Raw genomic sequence first — 25444 nt, 5'->3', positions numbered from 1 at the left:
GCCATTTGACTGAAATTGGACTTAGCGGAAGATAACACGGAGGTGGCCTTTATTACCAATCGCAGGAGAAACAACACTGTCAAAATCCGGGTTGGTAATCACGAGGTAGTTTCAAAATGGGGGTAATGATCGACACGAAGTTGAGCTTCAAGGGGCACCTGGACTATGCTCACGAAAAGGTTAGTTCATCTCTGGTAAGGATGATGCCAAATATTAGAAGGCCAAAATCTAGTCGCCGGCTGCTTATAGCAGGGGTGGTGAAATCCATCTTGCTTACGCGGCATCTGCCTGGCCGTGCGCACTGGATAACACAGTAAACCAGGGAAGGGTAAGTTCGGTATATCGGCCAATCGCGCTGAGGCTGTGCAGTGCATATAGGTTGGTATTACTTGAGGCAGTGTGTGTCATCGCGGGGATAATTCCCTTGGACCTTCTCGCGAATGAGGCACACTGTCTCTACCGGATGAGGAGTGTGAATCCGGCCGAAGTGACTCTGGGCTTCCCAAAATCCACTAGGAAGGAGCTGTACAGGAGATGGCAGCAATGGTGGGATAATTCCGAAAAAGGCTGCTGTTTGAATACTGGGAAACATTTAGGGAATTGTCAGCAGTTCTTAGGGCTCAGACAACCTAGGCCTGATAGAATTTCAAACGAAGGACTATGTCGGTATACCTGTTGACGAGCAGAAATGACAGTGCATAGATCACTCATTAAGAAACCTTTTGATGGTTACATCAGACAAGGGGACACAATATTCCAATAATGTCGACAAGTGTCATCTGAAAGCTACGAGCCGCAGGGCGGTGGAGGGGATACCTAGGTTTCCAGCGAAGTCCTGTCAAGAACTGGCATTTGGCAAACAGTGGTTCAGAAAGGTGATATTTGCGCTTCATGGGGATGGCATACGCGAAAGGCTTTTTGTTAACTAGCTGGGCTTTTTTTAGCCCCTAAAACTTAAACCAATGCAAACTAAGGGGGCTTAAGTTAGCCCATGATTGAATGAATGAACAAGCGCCATATTTCATTATCATCAGATAGTATCCAACTATGAAGGAACAACTCAATCTAATCCTGAAAAAAAACTAAAGAAAAATAATCAGTTTTAGTTTTAAGATTTTTTGTGATTCTACGCGGTGTTGAAGGCGCCCGGAAAATAGACCATGAAATTGATAAGGTTCTGACCTATCCATACAAGTCCACATTAAATTTTCTAATGATCGTATAACATGAATATAGTGGGAAAAATTCTCAAGATACAAAAAACAAGATAGGTATCTTTTAGGCTTTACGAAAAAAATCATCTTGATATCAATTGCAAGAGCTCGAAATAAAAACATTTAACCAAATTACCACTGATAAAACCCTGATTTTGTTTATCTAACAAGTTGTCTGCACTTGAATTAGATAATTACTTTGCGGTGAAAGATTTCCGTCATGTCCGAATACAATGTGTCTATCGCCAACTAATCTACTATAAAAGACCTAATTCGGTAGCAAATGGGTCAGTGCGGTGCCATCAGTCACTTCTTTGAATTCGTGAATTTCGGGACCCTTTGGAACATTTGAAGATCCAGATCAAACCATGGCTGATAAGAAAAATCTTTTGTTGCTTTTCGATCGCCCCCAGGAGCCGATTTTTATGCAAAAGGAAGGGAAGGTTGTCTTCGATGTTCCAGATAATTTCCTTACCGATCGTTACAAGCCAATCGGTAATGACGTCCAGAATCGTTTTGGGGACAAGGCTGAAAAGAGGATTCCAGTGAAGAATATTTCAATTCCTGATCTGAGGATTCCCATGTCGTTGGGGAGGAATGAGCAGTTTTCGCTGTTTGTCCCACGTCACAGAAGAATTGCAGGAAGGTTGATCGATATTTTCATGGGTGAGTAGTTTGGGAGGACTTATCCCTATTGGGGATTACTGATAACTCTCTTCGTTTTAAATAACAAATTTCAGGTGTTCGCTCCATTGATGATCTCCAAAGCGTTGCGCTCTATGCTCGTGATCGTGTCAATGCGTATCTCTTCAACTATGCACTCTCTGTTGCACTGTTGCATCGTCCAGACACCAAGGGATTGTCTCTTCCGTCATTTGTTGAGACCTTCCCTGACAAATATGTGGATTCAAAGGTTTTCTCTCAGATTCGAGAGGAAGCTTCTATTGTACAAGAACAATCCCGTATGCCAATTGTGATTCCAAGGGATTATACTGCCTCTGATTTGGACGAAGAACATAGGTAAGGACCTTTTCAATATTTTTTAAGATCAAACATCTTGTTAGAATCCTCGAGTTGTACTTCAAAAGGTATACTAACTTTATCTGTCTTCCCCAGATTATGGTACTTCCGCGAAGATATGGGAATCAATCTTCATCACTGGCATTGGCATTTAGTCTATCCATTCGAAGCTGCCAGTCGCGAAATTGTCAATAAGGACAGACGTGGCGAACTTTTCTATTACATGCATCAACAGGTCATCGCTCGGTATAACCTCGAACGATTCAGCAATAATCTGGCACGTGTCAAACGTTTCAATAATCTACGTGAACCCATCCCGGAAGGATATTTCCCGAAAATGGATTCGTTGGTGGCAAGCCGTGCTTGGCCGCCGCGTTTCGCGAATACTGCCATTAAGGATCTTGATCGAGAGCTGGATCAAATCAAACTTGATGTTGCTGATTTGGAAAGGTGGCGTGATCGTTTTTATGAGGCTGTGCAGCAAGGATTTGTTGTAGATGTGAGTGAAAACTAGGTAAATATTGCAAAGGGATGAATATTCACGATTTTTTGACTACAGGAGAGTGGAAATCGAATTGCCCTCGACGAGACTAGAGGCATTGATATCCTTGGAAATATGATGGAATCTTCAATCATTAGTCCGAATCGTCAGCTTTATGGAGATCTCCATAACATGGGACATGTGTTCATCTCTTATGCACACGATCCTGATCATCGTCATTTGGAATCATTCGGTGTCATGGGTGATTCCGCAACAGCCATGAGGGATCCAGTCTTCTACAAGTGGCATGCATATATCGATGATATATTCCAGGAACATAAGGAAAGCTTGACTCCATATACGCTTCCTCAAGTAAGCAATTTTCTTTGTTTAAGTTCGCATGACCTCTTCCTCTAAATAAGGGAAGACTCATAAGTACACCTAGCTCTTCCATTGCAAGATGTTACCTTTTCTTTAAAATCTTTTCAGTTAAACTACCGTGGCGTTACTGTATCCGGAATAACCGTCACTCCTGAAACTGGTCGTGCTGATACCTTCCAAACATTCTGGCAACAGTCTGACATCGATTTGTCTCGTGGAATGGACTTCGTTCCACGTGGAAACGTCTTCGCTAGATTCACCCACCTCCAACACAGCCCGTTCACTTACACCATTAACATCAATAACGAAGGAGGAGCGGCACGTTTCGGTACCGTACGTATTTTCCTGGGACCGAAGTTCGATGAACGTGGCACGGAAATGTTGTTCCGTGATCAACGCCTACTCATGATTGAACTGGATAAGTTCGTTGTGTCCTGTAAGTTTTATTGGATGTTTGACCACAAGAACTTTTTTGATTGTGGAATTATTTTCAGTGCGTCCAGGACAAAATACTGTTCGCCGTCGTTCAACAGAGTCAACAGTAACAATCCCATTCGAACGAACCTTCCGTAACTTGGATCAGAATCGCCCAGCTGCGGGTACTGCTGAAGAAGCACAATTTAACTTCTGCGGTTGTGGCTGGCCGAATCATATGCTTATTCCAAAGGGACGACCCGAAGGACTACGTTGTCAACTGTTTGTTATGGTTTCCAACTACGAAGATGATAGGGTAAGTCTTCCTCAGCTTCTTTCCATACTTTTCCAGACTCTATCAAAAAGGATTATTTTAGGTTGACCAAGACTTGACTGGAACCTGTAACGATGCCGCGTCCTACTGCGGTGTTAAGGACCGCCGGTATCCCGATCGTCGTGCTATGGGATATCCATTTGATCGTTTGCCACGTCAAGGAAGCGATCGATTGAGCAATTTCTTGACACCTAATATGCTTGTCAAGGATGTATCTATTGTGTTCAGCGACAGGACTACAATTCGAGGACAAAAAATTTAAATCAGGAGATTTGGACTGGCTTATATTATATATGTTTGGAAAATATGTTAATCGTGATGATATATGAATAAAATTATGGTAATTAAAAGTGTGTCCTTTTTAAGTGAATTCACCTAAAAAATTAGGGCTCGTTTTTTATGGTAGTTGGGATAGCAAGAGATGAAAAATGGTGAACCTGTGCAGGACATGGCTATGAGAAAGATATCCAGAGCAGAGACTTGATGTGAAGGAGATTATTAAGAAGATCATAGCAAGGGGGTCGGCATAGCCAACAGTGGATGTCGTGGTGAATAGTAAGGGGACCAAGGATGCCTACTGCGCCATTGAAAAGAATAGAACAAATTGGTTGGGTCGGGGTCGCCAGCATCAAACGATTGTCTTACTCCAGTGTCTCCTTCCCCTTCTTAAGCCGTTGTCCTGTTCGGAAGCAGATTTGGCGAATCGAATTTGCCACTTCTCTCACTCATAAGCATGGCTCGGTTGAAGTTAAGAGGTTTTCGCATCACCATTTAGTGTATCATACTATCACTAGTTTCCCATTATGTAATGGGAAATGGTAGCGAAGAAACTTATTGAAAGTATGACCCCCAGGGCCGGCAAGAAATCCCGAATATCGCCTTGAAAGTGGCAGCCAGGACAGCACCAAGTATGTTTATCCAAGATTTCACGGTATGCCTTGGAGAAAGAGGATTCCCCAAGCATTGAAAGGTATAAAAGCTGGTACTCATTCGGATGTCAGGTAAATCATTTGGTGACACCTTCTCAGCTAGGATGATATATCTGGTCAATACCATTGGTAAACTACTTACAGCTATCGAAATGGAAGGAGGCCTTTCTGACAAGCAATTCGGATTTCGTGAGGCGAGGTTAATCGTAGACGCAATCATGGTGACTGGACTGGCAAAGGCTGCAATAGAAGAAGGCAGTGGTAACCCTAGATGGCTGAAAATGTTCAGCATGTTGTGTTCGTTTGACCAGGTTTGCTACGAACTGGACATTATTGGAGGCTGTCGCAGATAGGAGTTTATCACTTGATGATATTGTAGAGTCCATGCTGAACTCAGTAGAGGTTTGGAATCTAGTCGAAAAAGTATTGAGAATTATTCACGAAAAGCTTTGGCAGGAAGAATTCCGAAGGAAGAGGGAAGGAGGAAGCGGAAAAGAGCCACAGTTAAGGACTGATTCAGCCTCGCCACGCAATGCTTTAGAGTAGTCCCACGGGGGCTGGTGGAAGAAGAAGAAGGTGGTTTTACCGAATAAAACTGTCACATAACTCCATGGCAGGAGCCAGCAGCAGGTTTCAAATCTTTCCATGTTCCAACGATGAAAAAAAAATGTTAAAACTTTGGAAATAATTTCCAGCGCCTGTCATTGGTATTGCCCATTATCAGGAGTGCTTGGAGAGATGCAGGACTATTTTGAGTTCCAGGTTACCAGTTAAAACCTCATTTCGATTACCAATTTGGGTCCTATGTAGATCGACCTTAAGGATACTTTAGGCATATAAGATAGACAGAGAAAAGGGACACTAGTGCTTTGCTTACTAAAGGCAGTGAGGACAATTTCCCCAAGGTTATCTTCTAATGCATTTTCCAGTCCTTGGTATTGCCACATATTGATGATATCAGTCGTTGTCTATGCATCTTTATGTTGTATAATTTATCTTCATGGTAACATGGACGTGTGAATACGCACTGTTCCCTTCATTTACGTCTTCAGGATATGCATTTGCAGCGCCCATGGGATCATATGCATTTGCTTTTGTCTCCGTTTTGTATGGAGAGATTCAATATCCAGATCTTCTTGTAACCATGGTGACAATAATTCATTTGGAATTAATTTAATTTTATAGATATGCTGGGCGTCATAATGGCTTTTACTCACTTAGCTCGAGTAAGGACTACACAAGTGAAGTCCTTGCCCAGACCACAAGCAAATTCAATTATTATTAGGTTTGGTTGCAACCGCAACCACATTGTGCAATTTGTATGCATTGTAGTAACGTAGGGCTGGCATCATTGAAAATTATTTCTAATTTGCAGGATGGGAAGTTGTAATCAATTTTGCGGAGGAATATCAACTGCAGTTAACATCCCTCACCCCATTCCGCCTAAACGCATGCACTTAAGTAAGTTTCTGTTTGAAAGAACTTCCAATTTTCGAACGGGAAAGTTGTCTTGACTTTAAAAAGAAGAAGTTTCCTCCTTCCTGAGTAACTGCTCCTTTCTAAGGTCATGCTCACAATTAAGTTCATTAGCTCAACTCTTCATGGTTGCGTAGACTTCCGCATGCGAAAGATATCTTTTTTCACGGAGAGAGCTCAACAAAAGAAATCAAATGAAAGTCTAATTTCAGAGAAGGAAAATAACCTAATTACGAGCCCAGTAAAGCGGACTTTTCCCTGTTTTAAATGCGGTACTTAATTCAAACGTTGTTGGCTTAAAAGGTCGCTATTAATAGGCGCTACGTGACCTATAAAGAGATTAGGAAAAAATTTCAAAAAGTTCAGCAATCATGTAAGAGTCATTTGGCGAGACGAGGACAAAAGCAGGCATACCAGAAAAGTATATGCAGGCTTAGTCCTATTTCCAGTGCGTTTGGTTTTAAATGGAAATTATGCGAGAATTGAGGCACAGGGAGTCATTAGACTGTGATGCAATGTGCTTTCAATGCACTATGAGGGCATATGTTAAAAGTTGGTGATTAGGAACTCGCTGCCTTTACAAATTTAACGTGGGTCGATTTATAATTTGTGATGGTAGCTAGAGCGTTTTTGAGAGCTTCTACTATGTATTTATCCAGATAGTTGATTTTGAAGAGAAAGGGATAGAGGGGAAAAGTGTGATGAGGAGAAGCAGAGGATGGAAGAAGGGGGAAATCACCCAGCTCAACGTGTGGTTATAATTCTCTTCCTGGATGAATGTCGGTTATCCATCGATAGTAGAGACTATCATCTACTGTATTATCTTGGTAGGATTGATATCCACCTGGTTCTTTTTCTTTACCAATCATTATCTTCTCTCTTCTCACTCACTGTCCATTATTCCAGTCCTTCAAATTAATTTTCAGACTTTTTCCCCTTTTCCCCTTTTTCCCCTTCCCGACGGATCAGCGCTCGCTCGGGGCAACGCGGTCTACTAATACCGGTTCAATGCGCACTATCTGACCAGGGTTCCGAAGGGGGTGGCTACTGATACATGCCACAACTACCACCTTGGCAGAGTTAGGCTCATATCACCCCATCGAGTTGTCGGTGACTCCTGGAACTCTCAGCGCGTCTCGGCGTATATTGGCCATCAGCAGTTCGCTTTTGACCGAGAGACTTTCTTGAGGCTACTACCTAGGCTGCAGGTATATTGCCTGCTAGGAAGTCAGAACTACTTGCTCGGGCACCTCGGGGACGCCACCGCCCGTATCGTAAGCGGCTCGTTAAGGATCGTTGACGACCCCTGAGGGCTGTTGCTCCTAACACGCATCAACTTCAACAGAATACAACCCAGACAAAGCGCCTTCGGATTATCACCTTTTCCCATCAATGACGCATGGCTTCGCTAACCAGCACTTTTGTTTTTACGAGGAGAATGGCCTGCCGAATACACTTGACCGCGGTGACAAAATCAAACCCGGATCTCCTGGATCTTACTGTCACCCCTAACCTATTCGAGATTTCTTACTTCTTGGATCTGGTTCTGTCGAAAGTATTCCCGTTTTGGGAGCTGACCTCTGTTGCTCTTCTCGACTTCGTTTCCATTGTTAAAGGTGTAGGTCTATTCTTAGTCTGAGCGTCTCTTTCGCGTCCGCGTCTTTCTTTAGATAGCGTAGATACTATTCAGTTCCTGCACTATTGAGCCCTGGTTTTTTTCTGAGGTCTGGTATGCCAACCTAAGGTGCTACCTATCTAGTTGTTTCATGTGACTCAGCGCCGGTGACCAAATGAAGATGTATCAATCTGGCATATTTTTTCACCTATTCTCAGAGGCATTCGTAGTTAACAACTCTTATTTTGATATTCAGCGCCAAAAGGACGAAGTTAATTAATTTTCCAAAGGCTCACATGAGCCCTTGTTATAGGTTATGAGATAAGAGTAATACGGGATGAGGTATGTGCTGAAAATATTGCGGGGAAACCACAAATAAGTGATACAAAAGGAACTCATCAGACGGAATGGCGACAGGAAAGTGTGAAGGAAGTAAAATGTGTTCCAGATCAGAGCTCCTCCTATTCCAGCGAAACACCGCCCCATCACTTCTTCGTATTGCTTCACTTCCTAGGTTACAACTAATCCTCCTTCGAAAATCTCTCAATCCGAAATGCATCAAGAAATAGCATCAATTTTACTGTAATCTCCAAAAAAAGGAGGAATCCCTCAAACACAAGACTCCATTTCACACTTCACAACTTCTTTTCAATTTGCAACAACTTTCACGCTAGCACAAAGAAACGGATAAATCCACCATGTCTGAAGTCATTTTAAGTTGAAATGACAACAATGTTCCCTTTTCCACATAGAGTTGAGGGAGGCTAGGCAGGATCCCTCTTTTGTTTTTTTCTCTCCTAACTTCAAAGTTTGTTTGCAGAATAAATGGCGAATTCCCGTTTTCCACTTTCCCAAGTAAAGAGAACTTTCATGTTATAGTAAAACATTTGTTTCTCATTTCCCAACTTTCGTCTACGGAGCGTAGGAGTTAAGGAGGAGAAGGATCCACCCTTCATGCGAAAACTAAAACAGATGCTTTTTCAATGTCCATGTATACTCGTATAGGACATTTCACAGCTTTACGGGGCAACGTGTTTGGAATTTATCATACTATACGCGATTTAGGGGATTTAGGACAAGATGGTTGGACAGATATAGGGTTGCGGATACATAGTAAGTATGCAAGGACAATTTCGAAATCTCCAACAAAACTTAAGCTGGTTCCCGATATGATAATGCGGTCGTATAACGCTCAGCAGGTGAAATGAAGGAAGGTCCTTGTGTAAGGAGTTTTGTTGTTATATTCCAATCTCAGGATGGAAAGATACGGCGAATTTCTAACAGGAATTCTTAGCATGCATCCCCTGCAATGCTGTAGGATTGTTGCAAAGTTTTTTTTCCAGTTGATTGATCTCAAAGTATCCTGAATGTAGCCAAGACTCAGTTCATATTCAAAGGAGTTTGCAGGAAGTGACGTTGTACATACTTTCTGTATATATTTCAGTATCAAGTGGGCTTCTTATAGCTTCTCCGAGGAAAGTTGAATCCTTTTTTCCTTCTGAAGACGTTTGCATAATGGAAAAGCTAATGATGTGAATTTGACATAAATTTTTCACTTGACTGACGATTTATAAAAAATGGAAAATATTGAATGCAAAGAGACATCTTCAATTGATGTTCGATCGTCCTTTTCTGGGTAGCCCTTTCACTGAGCAAATGCTCCCACGTGAAAATTGTGTAGCTTCTCATTGTTTTTGCCAAATCTTTCGTACTTTGTCCACTTTTATCCGTATGGATTTTCATATAGGCACGCTCCAGGGCTCATTGATTGCGTTGAGTGCTTTACAGATGATAAGATTCAAATTGGGGTCGAATTGTAGGAATCTATTTGGTTTTATTTCCTGGTATTTTTTTTTAAGCTCACAGAACCACTTATACTTATGTTTCCTATTGGTTTGAGCATTTTTTCTGTAATATATATTTATTGGAAGAAACCAGTTCTCCCCTTTGACACGTAAAGGGTTTCTCTTTAAGGACTTCAATTTCAACTTGAAGCCTTTCTTTTTGATTTTATTTTTCGGCCCGGTCCTCAATCCGAGGATCCACCCGACTTCTCGAATCACTAAATCTTTTTTGGAAAAACCATACCGACTTCGCTTTCTTTCACACCCCTCGCTTCACTTTCGCGTGACGTAAGCGGAGCTGGAACGGGGCTATAAATTCCTTGACTTCGGTCATACAGGGAAAGCTTGTCCCAGCGCGAATAACAAAATCGGTTACTGCAGAGAATGCGGAGTCGAAGGCCACATCAGTGGAAAATTGTACACTATGTCAAGGGAAACAGGAGGAGGGCCCTTAGGCAAACCGTAGACAAGGTTAACACAAATCAACCTCAACTACATCGAGGCGGTACAAAACTTAACCTTGCAGATCATCTGCTAGAGATACGCCGATGTGGGCATAATTAGCGAACTCTATCGGTATTAAGGTGGGGGGGGGGCATAGGCCAAGCAGCACCATGCTAGAAGCATTTGCAGAACTGGACCTGGAGGATTACACACCTTTCAGGAGAGATAAATGCGGTGCATAGTACACCTTACACAGTTGAATGTCAAGGCAGCCAAGAGAGTCGTCTGGCATGTTAATGAACCCTTATTGACAGTAACTCTTCATTCACTTCAAGAAAACTTTCAGAAGCGTTAACAGGGAGTTTTACTCTTTCACCGAAGCGAGTCCTTCTTGTCATCGGTAACGTCGTTCACACTGCCTTATTCCGAGGAACTGGTGTGTTTCAATGGACCCCCGACTACGTTAATGGCATTGCCTTCCACTAACATCGAGCCACGGACCCTGGTGATAGGATTCCAAATTGACAGATTGAGGGAGACATATAACGTCGGAATGCATACTAAGAAAGCCGAGATTTTCAATTTGAAGAGTCACGGTCAAAGTTAGTATAGGTCCCAGGACGAAAAGTGGATCGGTACCCATGATGGAGCATAAAACCTGGGAAACGCCTGCTGACAACCCTACACGGAAAACCGAAGTTACGAAGCCACGGAAGTAGCCTCGAATAGGATGGATTTTGCAATGACGAACCCGGCAACGGAAACGGAACGACGATTTGCGCATTTTCTCATGGATCGTGCTAAGCAGCTAGCCCATATCCTGTCCCAATATAAGACTGATGTAACAGATGAGTTGGACAGTGATCGGCTTCCTGGAGAACACACCATATGTTATAATGACCGTCCAGTGACCCATGCGCTCGGAGCGCGTTTCTTAGTCAGACATAAAAGGGAACATGATACCTTCTACGAGGATCATACTTGGAGGTTTTAACAGTTGGGACGAAGCCCGTATTCAGGCGATACGTCGGCGTCCATAGCTTACATAAAGATATTAATGATAACGGATTGCGGATTATTCAGTGTGTAGTATTGCACGGAATATTTGTTGGAAGTACCTGGTTTGCGCGGAAAGCGGTCCACAAACATACGTGGCCCTCTCCACACGGGGCCACTTTCAACCAAATTGACCACGCCGGAGGCCAGTATAGACTCGGATCACTATCTCGTTGGCACAGTGCTCCGGGCTGGAATTACAATACCACCTACAATCCCCTTTGACAATCAGCTGGGAGTGAGTACTGAAGCCATTCACAACACAGCCTTCCGTAACACCTAACAACCGCAGCTAACAGATGTCCTGGAGATGAAGTAGGATTGGCCACTTTTCTCAATAAAAGAGTTGAATGAAAAAGAAGAAGGGGCCAGAATGCGATGGTATCCTGGCAGATGTATTTAAATTGTTGCTCCAACATCGACCAGACCTAGTGCTCAGTGGATTCAACGCTTGCCCGAAAGAGGACATATCTCTCTCTCAAATCGAGCGAAAATCAATGGTTAAGTACCTCGGAGTGACTTTTGACTCAAAGATGATCTTCTTCGAGCAAATCACGAACAAAACTGCATCTAGAGTTTCAGCCTTGAGTCGGCAATGGCGAAAATTGATTCCTGCATCGAGTAGGCGACGCGTTCTAATAAGTGCAGAACAGTCTATTCTGCTGTACGGCGCGGAGGTATGGGCTGATGCTCTTGGCAAGGAGGTATGTCGTAAACACCTTGCGTAATTACAAAGATGGGGAACTTTGTGGATGGTGTCTGCCTATCGCACTGTCTCCAAACCAGCTATGATGAAAAGACTCAAGGAAGGAAGTTGCTTGTGAAGAACGCCAAATTAGGTCCGTGGCTGAATCGAAACCATCGTGAGACTGACTGAGTTAAGTACGAAGGTTCCCAGTTTTACCTCCACAAGAATGGGAAGCGACAATCTCCTGACTTTGTGCTTTGCAATGGAGTTTTTTTCCTGTGGACGTTGTGATGAGATTTGTTAATAATTTTATTTCAACACAGGGCACGATAAGGAGTGGTGACAGGTGCCGTTGGTGTGCGTGTTACGTTCAGGTTCCTCTTGCTGCAAAGAAGATAAAGCTCGACTGATGGAGGAGCCGGATCGCAGGGAGTTCCTTGAACTAACATTTCCCTTTCTCGTTTTTTTCCGAGGGTGAAAGGAATTCACTGACTTGAAGGATCCCCGAGGGCTAGCTCGATATAATTTACTAACAGTTCCATGCTAGTTCTCTGACGAAGCGAGGCTGTTTAATTGGTAGTTCGCCGACTTCCCATCGCGGTTGGGCAAACTACCAAAAAAAAAGATGATAAAATTGCAAATACAGCAGGTTACAATCCTGATGTAACGACTATATCCCAAAATTATCGACAGGGTGGGCTCCAATCACTGCTAATATGGGGTAGTAGATGAACTAATACAAAGATGTCCAGAGATATGCCTAGCATTAATCCAGCCAAGATCGCCATATAAACATTTGGTATAGGGCATACGCTTGATTAGTTGATGCGCTAAGCCATTGAAATAGGAGGTCGTCGTTCAAATCTGACTGGTGACAGAGGTATTGTGACCGGAATTTGGAATACCAGTATGTGAACCGTTACTGGTTCGAAATGGAGTGTTTTAGCATATCTGAAGGCCCGTATTCAATTTGAATTGTTGCGTTATTGATTTTTCTGGATGTACGTAATAAAAGAAGTGGTGACATCGGCCTTGAAAGGCATCTCCACGACGGTTGATTACCTTCGCTTCCTTTATGAACTTTTAGCCTTAATTAGGAAAATGGTACTAATTTCTTCCAAAAGTCTAGGGGACAAGCTATTGGATTTACATTCAGTTACCTCGGGAGTTTCCCTGGGTTTCACCTCGGGTCCCACATATAATCTGAGCTGATGTTCTTATTGACCAAGCTGTTTCGTAACCTGCAAATCTGAATTTCATCAAGGCAGCAGAAACTATTCAACAATATTAGTGGAAACTTTAACTAGTTCCTAAGTTGGGATGAAGAGCGACTTCCTGCCTTTTGGAAACCTTTTTCGGCCGATCCACAATCCTACTTTTCACTTTTTAAAATTCGCATTGTAGCATCCTCATCCAAGGGCCAAGGGTTGAAAAAAAATACCTAGTTTGCGCGCTTCGTTGAATACAAAAATGAAAGATGACAATAAGAAATATAACAAGATTCACGGATTCATTTTCGTACAAGATTGACGGTCATCGTCTTCTTCTGATTAAACATGTACATAGCACACCGAAAAAACTACTCACAGGCATATACAGATCACTATTTAATCACCCACTTAACCATCCCTCTGCGGCCAAGCTAGGAAGCTGCTACATAGTCTATGAATATTGAAAAGCCTTCCGCCATCAAAAATTAATTGAATTGCCATTCACCATGATGAAACGGCCATCAGTCTAGGCATGACAGCTACATCACCTTAACCAAAACCAAAATTCGGAAACTTTCATCATTTGCCCGGTAATGGAGGGAAAAAAGCGAAAGTCGACGAGGATTCAACTCTCCTCTCGCCGCCCCATTATCTACACAAGTGGACGTACCGAAGTTCCTATACAAGATACTCACATGGCCTCAAACATCATCTTATGAGGATAGAAAGGACACAGAGTTCAATATGATATGAAACGTAAACAAAAGTCAGAGCACGTTTAGGCCATTCATTCAGTCTCGTGTGACTACCCTTGTTTATTTGATAGGGGATGATATTATTCCATGTTCATTTATAATCCTATTACATTATAGATTCTCGAGCTGACGGAGAGTAGCGTTGCCTGCATTAGGAGAAATCAGTTATCATACGCAAGGACACGCAGTCGATTAGGAGAATGGACCGGAGTTCATTTTTCTAATGAATTTTAAATGGCGGGAGTGGGGATTTCATTTGACTGGTTAATGAAGGAAATATGTTTTGTAGATTTGGACAAAATTAAGATATTATTGTTCTGACTGATTTGTCTTTACTAAAATGTAAATTTATTTTTTTAACCTTGGCACCTCGCTTTTTATAGATTATCCTCTTGAAATAGGGATTTTTCGTAAACTAAGGACTAAGAGATCTCTTCCGACTATCCGACTTCCAACATATTAATAATATGGGTAGGTTTTTTTGCCAACATCGCTAGTTTATCCATAACTAACGATAAGGAGTCGTAAAATATACCTCTAGTTATCACAATTTTTTGGGGGGAAGGGGTAGGTTGGTGAAGTGCATCTACGCACAAGTGTATGACTCCTGTCTCAGACAGAACACCGACTTAAGCGCCCCCCTGATTTACCTAGGACTCTAACCCGGAATCGTTTGACACACTGCCTTAGCCCAGATCTTTTCAACAAAACCTCGTGTTCCAGGTAGCCTCAGCAACCCTGCCATCTCTCCTACCCATCTCCCTTTTTTTTGTCTTAAGAATGCTTTGAGTGTAAGGTGCCACTCGGTTCCACGTGGCCCACTCTGCAGCGTGACCTGAATTGTGGTGTCCGGAGACACTTGACACAACTCCATCGAAAGTTGATGGCGATACCTCTCCCACCTTCAACAGAAGAAAAAAGTGGGCCAGGCTTCATCCACCACATCCTTGCAATAAATGCAGTGGGGCTCCGATTTATCGATTGTGTGCACGTAAGACTGACAATACTCGTGTGCGCTGAGCAACTGGATTAGGTAACAGCCAATCTTACCGTGCTTTCAATTGAACCATGGCCGCACGAATCTACTCAAAAATGCTCATATTCTCGTCTATCATGATGCCGAGGTATTTCACTGTAAGAGCATGGTTTCACCAACTTGAATAGGAAGGACGTTCAGTACGACGACATCGGTTTTCTCCAGATCAAGCGAGAATCCATTTTCAGCCATTCATCTACTAACTCGACGCATCACTATTCCCAGTGTGCCCTGAGTTTGCTGAACCGTTCGTGTGGTAATCAGTGCCGTAACATCATCCGCTTATCTAACCAGATGCGATCCATCAGGCATTTCGTGTCACAGGTACGGGTCAAGGGTAGATCCCGAAGTCGTCGCCGATATGACTTTCCTTTTTAGCTGTCCTTCCCGGGTCTCTCTCAATATCTGCAGTAAGTAGCTTAGAGTATGGAAACGCCACAAGGAAAAGCACTCGCCGGTAGTGACGACTGCGTGTCTCAGCCAGCTTGGATTGCCTCCTCAGCCGCATCAATTGTGGAACGCCCCGCTCTAAAACTATATTGTGTTGGTCTCCCGCAGCACATACTTCATCAATAAGACTTGGCTTGAAAAGCTTCTCAAGCAGCTTGTATGCCGACGGCGCCTAAGAGTCACCTTTGCCCTTGTTTATTAGTATAAGCGTCGCAAATTTCTAGCGGGAGGAAAAACACCCATTGTCAAACATACCTTGACTGCGCTGAGTAGCAAATTCGGTTTGCATTTACATACAAATTACAGCACTTCGCTGGGAATACCATCCAGTTCTGGGACCTTTTTTGCCAATCATGGACAAGACCGCCGTCTAGTTGTTTTACTGGGAACAGTGGGCAGCGTAGCGGCCATATCCAAAAGGTGTGAACCTTGAAAATCGGATTGGGGTATGTCCAATTCCTCCTCCAAGGAAGCGAACCTTTCCGAAAAGCGGACAAGATTTTTTAGATGTGAGGTAAACGCTGAAAAAAAAAAAAATAGTTCCACACAACTCCAAGTATATCTCAGCCAGATGACATGCCAGATATATCGGCATATCACGATGGTGAGCTCCTATTTCGGTATTGTTTTCTGAAAAGCAACCAAAGCAACACAAAGGACTGCTACCCTTTTCAAGCTCTTGTTATTTTCGTAGGCTCAGCACTTAAAACAGTGTTGAAACTGCCTTTCTACCCCGGTGTCTTCTGGTTTGGCGTTGTTGAGGACTTCGCGAAGAACTTCAACGAAAGACTGCCCTTCGTTCGTTATGTCACTTAAGGCCAGAGAAAGGAGTACTTTTAAACAAGACCCGGTGCTTTATAATATTTTCTGCCATCCTATTAAGGATACCTCCCGTCGAGTCCGCAATGCTGTCCTTAACAGCTGGATCATGAAAACGGTTAATACTGAATTTCAGTGGGTGGAAGATTTTTATCCTTGAAAATAGGGGCGGATGCAACTTTTTGAGGTGGCGATTGAGGCTTACATGCTACCACCAGGACTAGCAACTTTACTACCGGATGAAGACATGAGCAAAAACAGAACAGCCATTGACTTGGTGCCGGGAGCTGAAGTATTTGAAGAGATAGTGAAGTCTCTGAACCGAGTGGTTCCAGTTTAAACGACTTTCTACCGAACCTAAATTGCAAGAGGACCTAGCCCAAATATTGTTAAGATGGAGGAAGTTTCAATATGCAATTACATCCAATGTCGGGAAAATGTTCCGTATGGATAATATCCAGCCGTGTCATAGGGATTTTCAACGGGTGCTGTATCGACCGACAAAGGACAAAGCTATACAAGAATATGTGCTGACAACGGTGTCATTTGGCGAAACTCTCACAATAAAAGGTTGCGAAAGTATTTTTACGGGGATAATCTCCTAGGCGGAGCGGAGACTAAGAATGAGGGGCGTAATCTGATGTATCGGAGGACGGAGTTATTAGAAGCTGGCGGTTTTACCCTACGTAAATGAACGATCCCGAGTTATTAAGCGAGATTCCAATAGAAAACAAAGATGATGGACTACGAGAGATAGTACAGGGAGTACCGGTCTGGGGCTTCTTTGCAACTTCTTGGTCCACTATTTACAGTTGAAGACCACGGCATACGATACACCTGAAAATTGACGAAACTGTCAAATATTGCAGCCATATGCGACCCACTGCAGTGGTCATCTGAAATGATTATTGACGCGAAGATTTTAATGAAAAAGATGTGGGAATCCGGGATTGGGGAGGAGCTTCTGAACCGATGGAGGTGCGAAAGCAGAACTAGCAATGCTGAAGTGTATACGGATCCCGCGGTGTGTTCGGTACTCAAAATACCAGCAAAAATAGCTTTGTCACAATTAGAACTGAATAGTGCTCTTCCATTAACCAAACTGATCAAAGATATCGAAAGAGAACAAGGACAAATTTTCAACAAGGTGTTTCCCAATAGCGCAACCCTCCTCCTTTTTCAAACGGGCTTGGGACCGTCTTTGGCGGAGTTAAAAAGATTAAAACACTAAATACACATAAGGGGAACACCACGAAAGCTTAGTCAATAAGAAGTTGTTTGACTTCCTGTGTAAGTCTTGGCATATGATCCACAGGCTTATTTGACTTTAGGAGGGAATACCGTCACAAATAACTATTTCTTCATGAAGATAGTAGAAGAATAGGTAAGTATTAGTGGCCGCTCTTTCTCTAGCTGAATAAATGCTGTGGTGTGCCGTTCTGATGCAAAAAAAAACTCCTAAGACCATGACTGCTGTGGGAAGTCCTTCACGAAGTATAGCAGCTCCCTCACTCTGCAATTAGAGATTTATTTGAGATCACAAAGAACCAGTCTACATCTGGGCTATCGCAAAGGAAGTGACTGAAGGTTTTTCCTTCCTGTCCTTGATGTCAACAAAGGAGGCTCTAGTCAGACTCACCTCTTTCGTTGATTTCTGAAATGCCCCAAAGCGTATGTCTTGCATTGGCGTCGAAGCTTACGATTAAGTTGGTCTTGTTTGTTGCGGTGGTGCCTGTCAAATTTTGTTGGAGGAGATTGGTCGTGAGCCATGTAAGTCGAAGGGATATGCATGGTCCCTGTTGTTGGTTTCAGCTTAGTGGTACTACAACTGGCTGACGGCTATTGTCTTCTAGCTGGATGCCGGCAGCTCGTCCGCGGATGATTTGCTTAGCATCACCACCTCTACTGTCCGTTTTCAGTTTGTATTCGTTGAGTCTACGTCTTGGCCCCACGAGTAATCCGGAAAAAATATCCACCCTGGCTATGAAGGCCTACAGGGTTAGGGTCTAATTCAAAACTGAAAGTGACCAAGTTATTCAGAGTCTGCATACCAGAGACCAAGCTCCCCATTGGTGTGAATCACTGGCTAGTCAAAATTAGGATATTTTGAGCTCTCCTCCCAGCTAGTAAGTTAGTGCACAGGCGATAGAGTCGATCTATCTCCCAATATACACAAGCGAGGCTGCAGGGGGGAGAGTTAGATTTTCATGCACTTTCTTTGCGACTGCCCAGCTTTAGCAAAAGTCAGGCAGTGGACACTAGGCATGTAGCCAACCGAGTATCTAGAATTCATACACTGAGAAGGCGATCTGGAAAACCCAGTCGATATGGCTTCATGGGGAATCAACCCATCCAAATTAATTGCGGGGGTTCAGATCTCCTTGACTTTGGGAAATCTCTTGGAAATTTAAGTAAAGCATTTATCGAATTGTGACCTAATAATTTTATTCAAACATAATCTGAATATGAGCATGTTATCAACGAATCAATCTTCAATCTTTTGGCTAACAATAGTTTGGGTTTTGATAAGAACTATTGCGAATTTCTGGCTTCAGTGGAAATTGCGGTACAATCTTTGTCCTTGGGAAATGTTAAATAATAGTTTCCCAACCGTCCTTTGGTTTCTGATAATAGTTGAGGTAATATAAAACATGAATCACAAAATAAAACGACAAATAGATATGTATGTTTGGCGTTTTTAACTCCAATCAAACGGGGCTCAAAACTCATACTTCTATATGTACAAATTATGTAATTTGTTAGAAAACAAACGCTATCAGTTTACAAAACAAAAACAAAGAGGTGCGCTATAGCAAACTATCCGAATGTGTATCTAAACGACTAGTTTGTTATCAAACCAGCTTAGAAAAATAAAAAAAGTGCAACAGGGGGATGGCTGGCAATTAAAATGCAATTTTTATTCAGCATAATCATTCGCCTGTGGTAGAGTTTCCGCTGGTCGTAAGGGACTATATAAAGACCTACATTTTCAACAGTACATCAGAATACGACAAACCGTGTCGTATTTTAAATTCATCCAAGAAGTTGTTCTACACCAAATCTAGATACAATGGCCGACAAGAAGAATCTCCTTTTGCTTTTTGATCGTCCCCAGGAGCCGGTTTTCATGCAAAAGGGTGACAAAGTTGTGTTCGATATTCCTGATAACTTCCTCACGGATCGCTATAAGCCTATTGGAAGCGAGGTTCAAAGTCGTCACAGCGACAAAGCCAATCAACGAATTCCGGTTAAAAGCATCTCAATCCCGGATTTAAGGATCCCCATGTCCTTGGGCAGAAATGAGCAATTTTCATTGTTGATTCCTCGTCACAGGCGCATTGCAGGACGTCTTATTGATATCTTCATGGGTATGTATGCTTGAATTTAGAGAGGTTCATTGTTTAACGTCGAAGGACTTCATTACAGGTATGCGCTCGATTGATGATCTGCAAAGTGTTGCTGTTTATGCTAGGGATCGAGTGAATCCCTACCTTTTTAACTACGCCCTCTCAGTTGCCTTACTTCATCGCCCGGATACTAAAGGACTGAATCTCCCGTCATTTCTTGAAACTTTCCCGGATAAATATGTAGACTCGAAAGTTTTCGCTCAAATTCGTGAGGAAGCGAGTGTCGTTGAGGAGGGTTCTCGGATGCCAATAATCATTCCGAGAGACTACACTGCTTCGGACTTAGACCCAGAGCATAGGTAAGGGTATTGCCAATTCTGGTGGGTTGGAAACTGTTCTGAACCATCAACTCTTCCAGAAGCTTATTTTGATCCTCTTATATTCCTATTTCTAGACTGTGGTACTTCCGAGAGGACATGGGCATCAACATCCATCACTGGCATTGGCACTTGGTATACCCATTCGAGGCAGCCAATCGTGAAATTGTAGCAAAGGATAGACGTGGAGAACTCTTCTATTACATGCATCAACAAATCATTGCCCGGTACAATGTCGAACGATTCTGCAACCAGCTACCACGCGTCAAACGATTCAATAATTTCCGTGAGCCTATTCCTGGTGGGTATTTTCCTAAGATGGATTCATTGATTGCCAGCCGAGCGTATCCTCCGCGCGTTGAGAACAGTGTCTTGAAGGATCTTGATCGAGAGCTGGATCAAATCAAAAATGATATCTCTGATCTTGAAAGATGGAGGGACAGGATTTATGAAGCTATCCATCAAGGATTCGTAGTCGATGTAAGATGTATGATTTAAAGGTAACAATGGAAAAGCTGAAGGATTTGTTGTTCCAGGAAAGCGGAAACCGAATTCAACTTAATGATGCTAAGGGAATTGATACTCTTGGAAATGTTGTGGAGTCCTCAATTCTGTCACCAAATAGACAGCTTTATGGTGACTTCCATAATATGGGCCATGTTTTCATCTCATTCGTTCATGATCCTGACCACCGTCACTTGGAATCGTTTGCAATTATGGGTGATACCGCCATCAACATGCGAGAGCCGGTCTTCTATCTTTGGCATGCATACATCGATGACATATTCCAGGAGCACAAAGAAAGTTTGACACCCTACACCCTTCCTGAGGTAACACTACAGAGTTTTGGAGCTAAATCAGTTTCACTTTACTTGATCCACTCTAAAATATTTTCAGCTGAATTACCGAGGAGTCACTGTATCTGGTGTGACTGTTAATTCCGAAAGTGGACCTGCTGATACTTTCCAAACATTCTGGCAACAATCTGATGTTAACTTGTCCCGTGGTATGGACTTCGTACCACGCGGCAACGTCTTCGCAAGATTTACCCATCTCCAACACAGTCCTTTCACTTACACCATTAATATCAATAATGATGGAGGAGCGGCGCGTTTTGGAACAGTGCGTATTTTCCTTGGACCGAAATTCGATGAACGTGGAACTGAGATGTTGTTCAGGGATCAACGCATTCTTATGCTTGAATTGGATAAGTTTGTGGTATCTTGTAAGTATGTGGGAGATCGGACGTTATTCATTATACTTCCGGGTGGGAGTTGACGAGTTCTTTTATATTTTCTGACTCCGTACGATGTGTAAAAATGTCTAATTTTCTCCCTATTACAGTGCGACCTGGACAAAATACAATTCGTCGCCGATCCAGTGAATCAACAGTAATCATTCCATTTGAAAGGACCTTCCGAAACTTGGATGAAAATCGTCCCGCTGCAGGTACCCCGGAAGAGGAACAATTCAACTTCTGTGGATGTGGATGGCCTGAGCACATGCTCCTTCCAAGAGGTGTCCCAGAAGGTTTCCGTTGCCAACTTTTCGTCATGGTCTCGAATTATGACGATGACAGGGTGAGATAGTGTTTCTCCAGAGAGGAAATGGAATACTAAAATGATGTTTTCCAGGTTGACCAAGATCTGGTGGGAACTTGTAATGATGCTGCGGCTTATTGTGGAGTCCGTGATCGCCTCTATCCTGATCGTCGTCCTATGGGCTACCCATTCGATCGATTGCCACGTCAAGGATCCGACCGGTTGGCTAATTTCTTGACGCCTAATATGTTTGTAAAGGATGTTTCCATTGTTTACACTGATCGTACCACAGTTCGCGGGCAGTAAGGCCTTTGCTGACTTTCTATTGATTTATTGATGAAAAATTGAAACGTTACTGGAAAAATATATGATATCAGAGACATGTTTTTTGGTTGTGATTGCCTTGCAGATTTTTCTTTTCCACTTAGAGATCCTTCGGGGTACTCTGTGATTGTCACCGAATAAACAAAAAAATAGAAGTCTGAGAGGTATAGGTTGGATATTGTTCAAGCGTTGGAGGTGGTATCTGATTCTCGCGCGGGCCGTTTGGATTGTGCAATTCTCATCCTTCACAAAAAAGACGTGCCCTCTTGGTTTGCCAAGTTGGGATCATCTCGAAGTTCGTGTCAGACTTCCGAGTGGATCGAGGAGAGGAGGAGAGGCAAAGTGTCTGTGCACTCAGACCTTAGTGGTCCATTGTACTCGATTCCCATGTTAAACGGAATATCCTGGGTTCGTTTATGAATCGCAGGAATTCCGTTAGTGGATGTGATGCTATCCGCTGCAGCTGGAGCACATCAGCACCAAAAATGTGATGTCTGATGCGTCCATGCGCGGGGTACTCACATAGAAAATGTTCCGTGGATTCCGTTTCCTCATTACAGGGATCATCTTGGATAATTCCTATTCTGAACATATGCCCAGCCCAGCCCACAATATATAGTTCTCTAAGTCTTCACGGTCATCAGACCAATGGAAGTGATAAAATCAAACAACTTCTCTCCTCTAGGATTGCATTTGCTTCTGCCCTAACAAATATACTCAGCGTTCGCATCACAACCTATTAAAAGTTCAAGGCCACTTGATTCTACATGCACTACCCGATCCCTTAGTTCTTGCGTCGGCGGAGGGCACAAATAATCATAGGGCAAGTAAGCAGAGGAAACTATAACGTAAGCAGAGGCAACTATGACGTTTCTCCGTCCCTTAACCTGGTATTTATGAGTTGACCGCAACAAAGTCCTGGCAAAAGAATTGTCTCAGCATGGTTGCCTCTAACAATTTTGACATCAGAACGCGGGCCCTCGTTCTCGAGGATCTTTCACTCAAGAAGATCCTAGTCCCAATACCACAGATTCTGTTAAAACAAACCCATGGCTCTTGAACCAAAAATATATAGTCCTGCAACTTTGCCAGTCTTGCCGCCAGTAGATAGGAAGGAACTTTGGCATGCTGCAGGTTAATTTGACTAACTCTTATGTAGTGTGGATCTCACCGGGGTTACCAAAGTTTCGCTTTCTTGCGTCCGATTTTTCTGTATATCGCCACACTTGGTGGTGTAGCAACGTCCACGTCCTCACGAAGAAACTTTGCCTTCTTTCCCAGTGGCCTCCGTTGTTGTCGACTAGAAGCGCTCCCAGGTTCACGGTGTCCGGGCTGCATGAGTCTGTTTTTACATACCGGTGTTAGAACAGTTGCGTCCACATTACCACCTTCCCTTTCTTCTGTTTTTCCAGGTATAGGCGGAAGAGAAGTTCTGACAGGCAAGCCTGTAGTCCCTCCTCCTTTACGGCTAAAGTTTCCTTCTGCCGAACCTTCCTCTCTCGTATTTTAGAAGAGTTAGGCAACAGTGTCACCGACAGGGCGGCCGAAGTCAGGTTTCCAGTTTCTCTCGTTAAGAGCGTTGCTGTACTATCTTTTTCGCCTGACCGCGCCGTAGACACCGGGTGTAGGTTTTCCACTGAAGTGGAGAGCTTGGAGTGGGGACCCTGGAGAGTGAGATATTTGCTCAACCTTGGACGGAGAATTTCGGTCCATTATTTCGTTTCAACTATTGCTCTGTGAAAGATTGCGAGGATTGGTTAACTAGCTAGGCTAGCTGCTCTGTGGCAAAATTAAAAAAATTAAGTGATGTGCTGAAACAATTAAGGTACTGGTACCAAAATTTACAAATGCCCTTTATACTTCGTCTATGCAGATGGGAAAAGTGCGGTGATTGGATCAAGAAATCGATCCCTTAACAAATCGAGCCATCGCAATAGAAAGACGGAAGTGGTAGTGGATAGGTCACACATTAAGAAGAGGCGATAATTACATTGATGGCTGTCGGGGTTGTGGAGATGACCGATGAGTGGGCCGCCCTAGGCCACTTGGCGTAGAACAGTAGAGAAGCAGTGCAGGCTTCCCAGGAAATCGTGGGAGGGGGGTCGTGAAGCGCATTGCAGATAACCGCTAACGATGGCGCGTAGGCGCAGTTGATGCGTTTTACCTTACCAAGGGCTAAATTGCAACCACATCTTTTTCCCCGTCTAGGAAAGATCCAGGATTTGCAACAAGCGGAGCTGCGCTTCTTAGTAACTGCAGTGTTTGTAATAAAGGAAGACCATTCAATCTATCGTCTTTGTCACAGTTGTGAGTATTGATGGCCGAAATAAATTGACTTTAATCGGGGCAGCAGTCAGGGCTCTTTCGATCAGTTAAATCAGTCGATAGAAAAGGGTCATGGGGAGGATTATAGTTCTAAGCCACAGTGGGCCTATTATATTTTAAGGTATCTCTTCACATATGTAAGGGAAACTTTCCGGAATTGAAGTGGTCATCGAGTATCAGATCTTATTTGAGCATAACCCGAATGAATTTCCAATCAATTTGGTTTTTTTTTAACGCTATTAAAACTTGTGGTACTATCCCCTTGTAAAAGTTAAACCAACTAATAGTTTTTCAACTGTCCCCAGCTCTCTGATAAGAGACGATGTAGAAAATACAAGATATATTAGGTTGTTGCAAATGAAATGTCGGATTTTTCAATGAAGTGAAGTTAGTTATGATTTTAATGTTTAAAACTGCCGCAAGGTGACTCTGGTGGTATGGGATAATTGAGTATAAATAGTCGTTCGTTCGATCAAGGAGTCATTTCAGTTTCAATCGTCATTGAAGTTCCAAGTAAAACTCAAAGAAGAAAGCATGGAAGGGAGTCAAACTACTTTTTCTATATGAATTTAAACTTGGTCACAACGCAGCGGAGGCAACCAGAAACATTTGCAGAGCATTTGGAGCTGACGCAGCAAACGAACGAACGACACAGCGGTGGTTCGAAAAATTCCGATCAGGCGACATGACCATCCAAAGTGAACCTCGTGGATACCCAGGACCATCGATCGACAACGACGAGTTGCGTTTGATAGTGGAATCTGATCCCCGATCATCGATTCGTGACATTGCAGAGAAAATAGGCGTACACTATTCGACAGTATCTCGGCACTTACAACAGCTTGGAAAGGTGAAGAAGCTTGATAAGTGGGTTCCGCATGAACTCAACGAGCAAAACATGGCGCTGCGAATGGAAATATCCAGTTCTCTACTCAACCGCAACAGGAACAATCCCTTTTTGCGCAGAATAGTGACATGCGATGAAAAGTGGATATTGTACGACAACCGTCGCAGATCAGCGCAATGGCTAGATGCCGATCAGCCTCCACAACACATGCCAAAACTGAGCCTTCACCCGAAGAAGGTAATGGTAACTGTTTGGTGGTCTGCATCTGGAATTATTCATTATTCGTTTTCGGAGCGTGGTGAAACAATTAATGCGGAGAAATATTGTGCCCAACTTGATGAAATGCACGAGAAATTACGTGTTCAGCGGCCTAGATTGGTCAACAGAGATGGAGTGATACTGCTCCATGATAACGCCCGACCTCATGTTTCCAGAATGACGGTCCAAAAATTAAATGAATTACGATATGAGACTCTTCCTCATCCACCATATTCACCCGACCTCTCGCCAACCGAC

At 43.1% G+C, this 25444-nt stretch overlaps 1 protein-coding gene across 1 annotated transcript; it reads left to right on the top strand.

Annotated features, from left to right (window-relative positions):
* Window positions 1-1510: 1510 nt before the first annotated feature.
* On the top strand, window positions 1511-21738 carry LOC119658962. The gene is made up of 14 exons (XM_038066836.1): window positions 1511-1880; window positions 1955-2234; window positions 2331-2733; window positions 2794-3087; window positions 3205-3532; window positions 3591-3826; window positions 3888-4100; window positions 19199-19535; window positions 19594-19873; window positions 19969-20371; window positions 20428-20721; window positions 20789-21116; window positions 21236-21471; window positions 21526-21738. Exons 1-14 carry the CDS (start codon window positions 1583-1585, stop codon window positions 21736-21738), a joined length of 4143 nt encoding a protein of 1380 aa, XP_037922764.1. The 5' UTR covers window positions 1511-1582.
* Window positions 21739-25444: the final 3706 nt, after the last annotated feature.

Source organism: Hermetia illucens, chromosome 6, assembly GCF_905115235.1.
Source record: "Hermetia illucens chromosome 6, iHerIll2.2.curated.20191125, whole genome shotgun sequence".
Taxonomy (NCBI): Eukaryota; Metazoa; Arthropoda; class Insecta; order Diptera; family Stratiomyidae; genus Hermetia; species Hermetia illucens.
The sequence above is the reverse complement of the archived record's forward strand: the minus strand, read 5'-3'. Positions and strand labels throughout refer to the sequence as shown.

Bases quoted from the DNA above. Each gene is read 5' to 3' on its own strand.
- LOC119658962 (XM_038066836.1), top strand. From the start codon at position 1,583: ATGGCTGATAAGAAAAATCTTTTGTTGCTTTTCGATCGCCCCCAGGAG. The intron at 19,536-19,593 runs GTATGTATGCTT...ACTTCATTACAG, and splicing joins TCTTATTGATATCTTCATGG to GTATGCGCTCGATTGATGAT. The intron at 20,722-20,788 runs GTAACACTACAG...AAATATTTTCAG, and splicing joins CACCCTACACCCTTCCTGAG to CTGAATTACCGAGGAGTCAC.